This window comes from Coenobita brevimanus, chromosome 96 (assembly GCF_032717465.1).
Source record: "Coenobita brevimanus isolate Jiangsu-jjx chromosome 96, ASM3271746v2, whole genome shotgun sequence".
Taxonomy (NCBI): Eukaryota; Metazoa; Arthropoda; class Malacostraca; order Decapoda; family Coenobitidae; genus Coenobita; species Coenobita brevimanus.
Window position 1 is genome coordinate 22,132,394 of NC_137049.1, and position 10,000 is coordinate 22,142,393.

Below are 10,000 nucleotides of genomic sequence, written 5' to 3' on the forward strand. Positions count from 1 at the left end.
ATTTCGTTACAGGCAACCTCTGATAAACTCAAAGCAAAATCAGATTAATATGGAACCAGTTGCTGTTGTTTAACCTTGAATAAAATGTAAATAAAAAAAGTTCCATGTGTTAGGGGAAGTGAGTCGTCCCCTACACCAGCTCCTCAAGCAGCAAATATTTACCATGAGAATACGGAAAATATTCTTAGTAAAATAACCATTAGTAAGGAGGACGTATTGAAAGAAATTAACAAGTTAAAACCTCAAAAATCGCCAGGTCCGGACGATATATATGCAAAAATTATAAAAGAAACCAAAGAAGAATTATGTCAGCCACTTTTAACGTTATTTAATGACTCTTTAAGTTCAGGAGAAGTTCCAGAGGCGTGGAAAACCGCAAACGTAGTGCCCATCTTTAAAAAGGGTGATAAATCAGCTGCGTCGAATTATCGTCCGATAAGTCTAACGTCAATAGTAGGAAAAATGTTAGAGTCAATTTTGGCAAATAAGATTAGAGAACACTTAGAAAGATTTAATCTTATAAACGAAAGTCAGCACGGATTCAGGCAAGGACGATCCTGCCTCACAAATTTGTTGTCATTCTACTCGGAGGTCTATGAGGCAGTAGATAGCGATAAAGCTTACGATGTTATTTATCTGGACTTTAGTAAAGCTTTTGATAGAGTCCCACACGAAAGGTTAGTTAGAAAGGTTCGAGCACACGGTATAGACGGCGATATCTTAAAATGGATAGAATCCTGGCTGAAAGGACGAAAGCAGAGAGTATTAATAAATGGAACTAAGTCGGACTGGGGATTAGTAACTAGCGGTGTACCACAGGGTTCAGTACTCGGTCCCTTATTATTTATCATATATATAAATGATCTAGACTTAGGAGTCAATAGCAGAATCAGCAAATTTGCCGACGATACAAAAATAGGGCGTATCATTAACTCGACTGACGATTGCCATTACTTACAAAAGACCTCGATACATTGTCCAAATGGTCTAAAACTTGGCAAATGGAATTTAACGTTGAAAAATGTAAAGTACTTAACGTAGGCAAGACCATTGGAGATACTAAATACAGCTTAGATAACAAAGAAATTAGCAAATCGGAATGCGAGAGAGATCTAGGAGTTATGATTAGTAACGACCTTAAACCTAGGCAACAGTGCATTAATGCGAGAAATAAAGCAAATAGGGTCCTAGGATTTATTTCGAGAAGCGTGAGCAATAGATCATCTAAAGTAATACTGAAACTTTATCTAGCATTAGTAAGGCCACATTTAGACTACGCAGTACAATTTTGGTGTCCTTACTATAGAATGGATATTAATTCGTTAGAAAATGTACAGAGAAGAATGACTAAAATGATACATGACGTCCGGAACCTGTCATATGAAGACAGACTGAAAAGACTAAATCTGCATTCGCTAGAGAGGCGTAGAGTAAGGGAGACTTAATTGAGGTTTTTAAGTGGATGAATGGTATAAATAAGGGAGATATTAGCAAGGTACTTAAAGTGAGCATACAGGATAGAACTAGAAATAATGGTTTCAAACTAGAAAAATTCCGTTTCAGAAAGGAAATCGGTAGAAATTGGTTTGGTAATAGAGTAGTAGACGAATGGAATAAGCTACCTAGTAAAGTAGTTGCTGCCTCTTCCATTGAGAGTTTCAAGCATAGGCTAGATAAGCATATGACAAATAAGGGGTGGATATAGAATAAAGAAAATATTATAACCAATACTAATTCAAAAATAAATTTTCTTTTCAGGTTACACTATGATAGTCTCTATTCTCCTTTCACACTTTCCTGTAAAATGTCCACGCCAGTTTTTCTATACGGCGTGGTGTTCTTTCTGACTTTTTCCTGCCGGCTTCGGCTGGAGGGTTTGGAGGGCGGGGGAGAGCCTTCTTCTTTGCTATCCTTATCTCATTCTAGTAGTTCAGTTACTCTTCTAGGAGCTGCCTAGCATGGGCCAACCGGCCTACTGCAGTTATCCTCTCTTCTTATGTTCTTATGTTCTTATGTTCTCTTTACCTGGGGTTGGGTAATGTCACTTCATGGATTGCGAAACTCACCAGCCATTGAAGTTACAAAGACATTACATAAAATTTCTTAGCCACTGAGCGAGTCTCCATGGTAGGCTGTATTTCTAGTCGATTAAATAAGCGTGGGATACGACTGTGTTGTTGTGCCACCTCGGTTGTAGTGTGATCTTGATGTCAAAATGTGCGATGTATTTCAAACTCATATCTGACATGGCGTAGAGAAGACAGTCTGCAAACCGACGGGGTGCGCACACTATAAGAAGAACGAGTGTCCTTGATAATGTAAGCGATGGACTCTCTAACGTGTCATCCCATCATCCCTCCACAACACTGAGGTCACATGAGATTATTACCCCTTTCCCTTTTACTTCCAATACATCAAACATAACTGGACTCAAACACACGACAAGGGATGAGACAAAGACATGACTTAGGGCTTTACAATCAGTCCTTGCTTAAAGCCTGTATGCATTCAAACGTGTTTCTGGTTCAAGACTGAGGCCAAAAGCAAGGTAGACATATATTTCTGACTTCAAAACAATTTCATAATAATTCAAAAGTAATTTTAGGTAATGGAAATGTAGTTAATATAGTAGCAACACTATAAAGAAATAACTTTAAGGTAAACAAGGACTGACAGTACTATTAACCCCTTCAATACAATGATGTCTTTCTTACTATATCTTTGCAAGTGTCAGACGACTTTACTCAGCTTAGGAGAGCCTCTGACTGGGGAGGGGTTAACGACGGCTATATTTAACCCCTAAGTCCAAGAAGTCTATCCTGATCCAAATAAAATCTAGGCTACATGGAGATAGCCAGCATAAAATAAAAAAGACGCCATTCCAGTAAAGAAATTAATGGACCATAAACACACTCAACACTCACACTTGTCTGGAGAGTCGAGGCGTGCCCTGGAAGGAATGGAACCCGAGGACGAGGAACCCTGCGGCATTGACCTCCTGAAGTGTCGCCCGCCGAGTCCCCCCGCAGATCGGCGTTGTCCCTGGTGAGGTAGACCCTCACGCCGGGCCATACGCTGCAGCACATTCTCCTCGAAGGTGACGCGGGAGGGACGGGACCGGTCTGAGGAGAGAGTGGGGAATCAGGGACATCACTTGAGGAAAAACCATTAGCTTAACACTTTTATGTCACCAATGATGCACTCTCAGTTGAATAAGACCGTTTGTTGTTGGCAGGATTTAACAGAAACTGAACACTAGAGCTGTCCTGACCACAGAAAGGCCGATGTGTATAGGGAAAATCACCTGTCAGATGGGAGATTGTGCAAGGTGAAGTTTGAATGGACACACATTCAAACACAGACTCAGATATTGTACGGAAGAGTTTAAAGATTTGACTCTGTTATAACCTCTGCACTTCCATCAGACCAATAACAGATAATAAAAACTCTACCATTGATACCATCAATCCTTAAGGAAATATTCCTAACATTACTCAAATACAACTGCAAGTATCTGGATCCAAGTGGTGATGTATATGTCTGCTGGTGAACCCACTTTGGTGTGTGGGTGGACTTGTGGATTTGGCGAACAGTTTCCTTAAAATGTCCTGAGCTACAAGTTGAGGCATCACGATCTGAAGCCTATATTCCACTAGCACATGGGTCGGAAGATATTCAGAAAAATGAACAGGAAACAAAAAAGTAAAACAAGGAATGGAGTACGGTTCGCAAATAAATGAGCACTACGTCGTTTGTTCATCAAAAATAAGTGTGAAGAAGGGAGGATTACAAGGGAGATGTAAGATACGTTTACATGAAACAAGCTTTTCTCTCAAGTTCAATTCTAACTACGTTACACACTCTTCTCCTTCAGTACAACAAAGTCCCTGGAATATGCTGTACCTGTTGTAGTTGAGGCAGGTGGTGTGGAGATCCTTCGGGCCGGGCTGAGGCTAGGTGACATGGAGGGCGAGGCGTTTGCGTTTCGTCGTCTCCTCGCCTCCCTCTTAGCCCGGCGGTACGGAATCCATGGGTCAGGAACACTCTCTGTGCTCTGGGTCTCGCCTGCAGGAGTTTCGTTGGAGCCAGTTTCACCCTCGTTTCCATCTTGAGTTACCTGGTTGCTTGCGTCATCTGCATTCGTTTCGCTTGCGTTGGGATCCTTGTTGTCTGGTTCCTTCTCCTTCGTTTCCTCACCTTCAACTCCATTCACAATAACTTCTTCATCTTTGACTCCATTCACCTGTGCTTCTTCATCAGGGGTTTCATGCATGGGGGCTACTTCGTTTTCAATTCCATTCACGTAGGTTTCATTGCCTTGGTTTTCGTTGTCTTGCTTGTTTTTGTCCTCGGCATCCTTCACCTGGATTTCGTCAGTGTGGACCTCCTTTCCATGAATCTCCTTCTCTTCATTCTCCTTCACATCAGTCTCCTCAGCAGTTTCCTTGGCTTGGGTCTCCAGTTCTTTGACCATTTTTTCAGGCTGATCCAAACACTCCTTCTCATAGGCATCCACAATGGGGCTCTCCGGACTGGATTTGAGCCGATTGTCCCCTACGTCCTGCTCTAGTTTCAGGGTCTCAAACTGCCGCAGGTTGTTGTTGTTGTTGATGTTCTGGTTATTGTTGTTATTGTTGTTGACGATGATAGCACCGCAGGCCTCCTTGTGTTTCATGTACTGTTTCAGCTTGCGGCCGTGAAGCTCGAGTTCCTCCTTCCCGTTGGATAATATGGCGTCGTTCATTTTCACCTCCGTCTCGGCCATTCTCTGCTCGATGTCTGAAGGCCCGTCGTCGTCCGAAAAGGCGGGCGATGAGGGAGACTTTGAGGAACTGTCAGTGTCCAAAGAAAGAGAGGATGTGAGAGACTGTGTGGGGGAAGAGGGCTCACATATTGTCTCTGGGGGACAATCTGTGTTGCCTGACTGGTCGAGGGGGTGCAGAGACGGGTTATCCTCTTCTGTGTGACCTGTAATTAAGGCTGTTCCGGTAGAGCTGTCACGCCTCACAATGTTTATATTCTCATCAGTGACGTTAACTTTATCACCAACACAGTTCCCGACTTTAATGTATGTCTCACCAACAATATTACTGTAATTCTCAACTACCTGCCCATTAATCACTTCAACCACACCAGAATTGTCCAGGCCTTCAGTCAGACTCCCAGTGCAGTGAGAGCTGGGGGAGGCGAGGCAGGAGGACGTCGGGGAGAGGAGGAGTTTGGGTTTGTCGTAGAAGGTCTTGTCGTCGACCGAGGCGGTGTTGACGTTGTGACTGAGAGGGACGAGGGGGGAGCTGGGGCTGAGGTCGTTGTAGTGAGGGAAGACCGAGGGCTTGAGTGGGGACTGGTCACACTCGCTGAACCTCCACTGGGACCTGATAGAAAAGATTATACCGTCAAAATCTACAGTACTCATCCACCAACACTTTTATCTAGAGGTTCATGTTTTCATCAATGTTATATCGTCATACTTTCTTGCTCTAACCTAACTCATTATTTAAAGATGTAATGTTCATAACCAGTGTATCTAGAAAACTAGTCAAACTCATACTAAATAAAGATGACACTATGGTCCGATCTGCAAAATTGACATAATAATATCATACTCTTAGTGTTAATCTACCAACAAATATTCACATATACATGTGCATTATCAATACATCAGCATACCAGACCAATGCAAACCAATAAAAATTTGCCATGTTTCTTCTTAATGAATTAACGTACTGGATCTGGCCATGATACGGTTAATGGCTTTGTAATGGTTAGATGACTCACAAACCACCTAAACTAACTAATTACTTTACTTCTAAACAGCTGCAAGTTACAGACACTTTATCTAAAAACATTACGAAAGATGGTATGCCAATCGAAAAAGAGTCTTAGTACTATATATTATGGTGACTAACATAACTAATGATGCATGTGAGATATGGTGCGAAAGTTATTGCAACAGATTAATGACACAACTGTGATTCCCGATGATCTTGTGTGTTCTCCTCTTAAACCATGATGACGACTGGACTAGGAGGATAGCTAGGCTGCAAGAAGTTTTGGTTATCTGTGTGAGGCAGGTGAAACAAGCCTCTTCTAGTATGGTTCTACAGCAATAGCCAACCTTATATATTTACAGCCTTGACCCACCCAAAACACAAAGAACAGTTATGATGAAAAAGCCTTAAAAAAATAAAAATAAAAAATAAAAACTGTAGGGTACTGGGCAACCAATTACTGGTGAATATTGGTGGTTAACTGGACTGTCACATTTAATACTGGCAGAGAAATAACTCGCTACAAACTACATCGCAACTGTTATACAATATGGTTAATCAATATAGCTGATTTAGAACACAGTCGCTTTCTGACATCAAACCGTGGGTATTAAAACAAGCCTAATTAAAAAAAGAGCCCAATTTTACAATATCGCATTGGTCATTACCAAGGGTTTACGTCCAAGTCCACGTTGTGTCTTGATTCGTGAAGGTCCACCTCCAGGGAACTGTAGGATTCCAAGTCGGACTCGTCGAAGGAGGAGAGGGATCCAGTGGAGGTGGATCTAGGTGGAGGGTGGAGGTGGAGGAGGTGAGGGGGCCCCGAGGAAAGAGAAGGATGATGGAGACGGTCGCTGCTGAAACTCACGTTTTCTGTAATGATAAATAAACACTTACAGAAAACCAAACCTTGCTCAAATTTATGGGTATCTATACTAAATTGTATGAGGTCCCAACATATAAATATTCACAGGAAAGGAAAATATATATCTTGCCTAAATACGACAGGATTCAGATGTGTATTAATTCAGTCAGATGTTCACGTTGCCCTCCTCTCTAGAGTTTATTTCAAGCAGTAACTTTGCAAAAATGACAGGAATTACAGGCAAAATTATTATTAACCTTCAATGACAGATTAGGCTACACTGCCAGCTTTCTCATTCAATTCCTGATCAAGTGAACCTAATACGGGGGGCATGGGGGATGGATGCTGCCGTACATGTATATTATGTCTTTCCATTATATCTATTTATCTATCATCAATCTATATAATATGTGTGTGTGGGGGGGGGGGTCTTACCAGAGAGGTCAGGCAGAGAGGAGGAAGGGGAGGTGGTCATGCCATCTTCCACCCCTGCGGCGCCGGTGGAAGAGGTAGTGGTGGAGGAGGTAGTGGAGGAGACAGTGGAGGGGGTGGCAGAGCGGCCTTCCTCCACCAAGCCTGCAGGGAATAATGAAACCACGTAAATAACATGATATAAACACGCACCACACCCTCACCACCACACTACACCACAACATTACACCACCACACTACACCACCCAGGGAGATTGTTTTTAACCTCATCAGCCCGAGTGGTGTCCCTTAAGTACAATATAATCTTCCATACCCTTTTTACTTTAACTTGGCCTACAATTACCGTCTCCCCATTTTTAATACTGAGCTGTAACAAGAGATTAGTACGATAATACTGCGCTAGTCACGAAGAAGTGCCAGGGAGAGGAAGTAAAATCGTAATATTGTCTCTTTCTGCCACTGAGCATTCCTTCACATTCTTCTTCTATATTAATGTTCTCAATCTGTCTCTCCTCCTTTTTTTTTTCTCTCACTGCTCTCTCTCTCTCTCTCTCTAATATACTTCCATCATATCTATGGGAAATAATACTTTTCTTATTAACCACAGTCTCCCACCATATCCTTTTCTCAACTCCTCCCCTGCGTCTTCCTCTTTCATCACAAACCCACCTTTCAGCAAAATGGCCATCTATTCAGCTCCCTTTCTCACAATATCATTAGGTGAATCCCATATACCTTCCAGCATATATTACACTGCCCATCCTCTTGTCAAGCCTCCCCCCCTCCTAGCCCTTGGTTCCTTTCCTTTACATTAAAAAAAAAAAAAAAAAAAAAAACTCGCTTTCCACAATGGTATTTCAATTTTAATCCTCCCATATGGAAAAAAAAATGTCCTCTCTCTCTCTCTCTCTCTCTCTCTCTCTTTCAAATTTCCTTCACATATATATATATTTTTTATCTGACTTCTAACATATATTCTAAACTCCCATGCTTCTCCTCTTAGCCCCGTAATCACGTCGGGTAAGGAGACTCCCTAACACCTCTTCCTTAGCGATTTATTTTTTGGATATCGCTGATTAATATTCTTTTCTACGTTCTCTATGCATAGCGATGTTTGGAGGACTTACATAACACAGAATAGGACAGTTTGGTGCAATAGGCAAAACAAATCGCTCAGGAAACGGTGTTAGGGAGCTTCCTTAACCGATGAGAATGTGGACCTTTACCTCCCTCATCCACCATTCTTCAACATCATTCCACCACATTCCATCTTTTAGTTAATACGCCTCTCTTCAACACAAAAGAAATCGCTTAGGAAAAGGTGTTACGGCAAATACCTACGCGAACCCCACACCACTGTACTAAAAGCTTCCCATTTTCATTCTCCATCCTCCTCCTCCTCCTCCTCTTCTTCCTCCTCCTCCTCCCCCTCCTCCTCTTTTTCTTCCTCCTCCTCCTTACCTGTATTAATAATCAACAGTGGCTTCTCTCTCCCTTCGGTCGCCGCTTCTGTGTTGTTGTTGTTTTTGTTGTTGTTGGGTGTCAGGTCCTCTTCGTTGTTGTTGTTGTTGTTGCTGTTGTTGTTGTTGTTGCTGTTGTTGTTGTTGTTGGCTGTTGTGATGCCTCCCTCGGTCTCCTTCGTGCTAGAGGTTGTGGTGTTGTTGTTATTGGTGGTGTTGTGTGGCTCGCTGGCTTGACTCTCGGGTTGCCTGCAAGAAAAACAAAGAAAATTCAAGACAGGGAACGAATATGCGTGTGGAGATAATTCCCGTAAGAGAGAGAGAGAGAGAGAGAGAGAGAGAGAGACTAAAACTATGGAGGAAATATGAGGAGTACGAAGATCACTGAAAAAATAAAAAAATACACAAAAAGTAAAGAAATAATAAATAAATAACATACAGAAATACTGAAGGGGATAGAGCTCTTTTTACACTTCCATGTCTGCTATATCAATTTCTACACACACACACACACACACACACACACACACACACGATGTCCTCCGTATCACCTTTCCATACGCCCAGCCACACACACATGCAATCTTTTTTATATACAGGCACAATCTCTCTCTCTCTCTCTCTCTCTCTCTCTCTCACACACACACACACACACACACACACACACACACTCTTTCTAATAAGAGGAAATAAAAACTAAAAGTGGGGGGAAGCAGGGCACTAAAAATGCTGAGATATATATATATATATATATATATATATATATATATATATAGAGAGAGAGAGAGAGAGAGAGAGAGAGAGAGAGAGAGACAGAGACAGAGAGAGAGAGACAGAGAGAGAGACAGAGAGACAGAGAGAGAGAGAGAGAGAGAGAGAGAGAGAGACAGACAGACAGACAGAGAGCAGAACAATAACAAAGATAATAACAATGGAGAAAAGTATCTAAAAAATTAGTAGAAAAAATGCAAAAAGAAAAAAAAAATGGTGAGGGAAGAGGTATACAAAATAAAACCCTAAACTGGGATGGACTGGGAAAAAAAAATGAGAAAGAAAAATGGGTGAAGGGTGGAGGGAGAAAATATAGTTAAAAAAAAAAAAGATTCAAAAATTACGTGTGCAGGGGAAGGGCATTGTTAAAAATAATAGAGGTGAAATACCAGAGGTCAGAGTAAGGGGGAAATAACAAGAGGTCAGAGTAAGATCAGAGAGAATTTAGCTTTTTAAAACTGTGTGTGTGTGTGTGTGTGTGTGTGTGTGTGTGTGTGTGTGTGTGTGTGTGTGTGTGTGTAAAATATTCAAGGTGGGACATTTTTCTTCAATTACCCAACCACCCATTGCTCCTAAAAAGGGCAAAACAAGAGCAGGGTAAGGAAAGGTGGCATGCATTTTTTCTTTTTTACAAATATTTAATTCTCCTGTCCAATAAATAAATAAATAAATAAATTAAGTCGATAACGAAGTGTATGAAA

At 41.6% G+C, this 10,000-nt stretch overlaps 2 protein-coding genes across 2 annotated transcripts in view; both read right to left on the reverse strand.

The window, feature by feature from the left end:
• The window catches only part of Schip1 (Schwannomin interacting protein 1), a 96,266-nt gene extending 91,441 nt beyond the window's left edge, over positions 1 to 4,825 (reverse strand). The window contains exons 1-2 of the mRNA XM_080283035.1: positions 3,904 to 4,825; positions 2,925 to 3,122 (exon numbers count right to left, since the gene is read on the reverse strand). Of these exons, the coding sequence (XP_080139161.1) occupies positions 2,925 to 3,122; positions 3,904 to 4,765 (1,060 nt within the window). The 5' untranslated portion in view covers positions 4,766 to 4,825. The remainder of the gene's footprint in view (positions 1 to 2,924; positions 3,123 to 3,903) is intronic.
• Positions 4,826 to 4,835: 10 nt separating this feature from the next.
• Positions 4,836 to 10,000, reverse strand: part of LOC145413493 (uncharacterized) — a 13,805-nt gene continuing 8,640 nt past the window's right edge. The window contains exons 2-6 of the mRNA XM_080283190.1: positions 8,530 to 8,777; positions 7,072 to 7,212; positions 6,440 to 6,644; positions 5,080 to 5,375; positions 4,836 to 4,867 (exon numbers count right to left, since the gene is read on the reverse strand). Coding sequence (XP_080139316.1) covers positions 4,836 to 4,867; positions 5,080 to 5,375; positions 6,440 to 6,644; positions 7,072 to 7,212; positions 8,530 to 8,777 — 922 coding nt within the window. The remainder of the gene's footprint in view (positions 4,868 to 5,079; positions 5,376 to 6,439; positions 6,645 to 7,071; positions 7,213 to 8,529; positions 8,778 to 10,000) is intronic.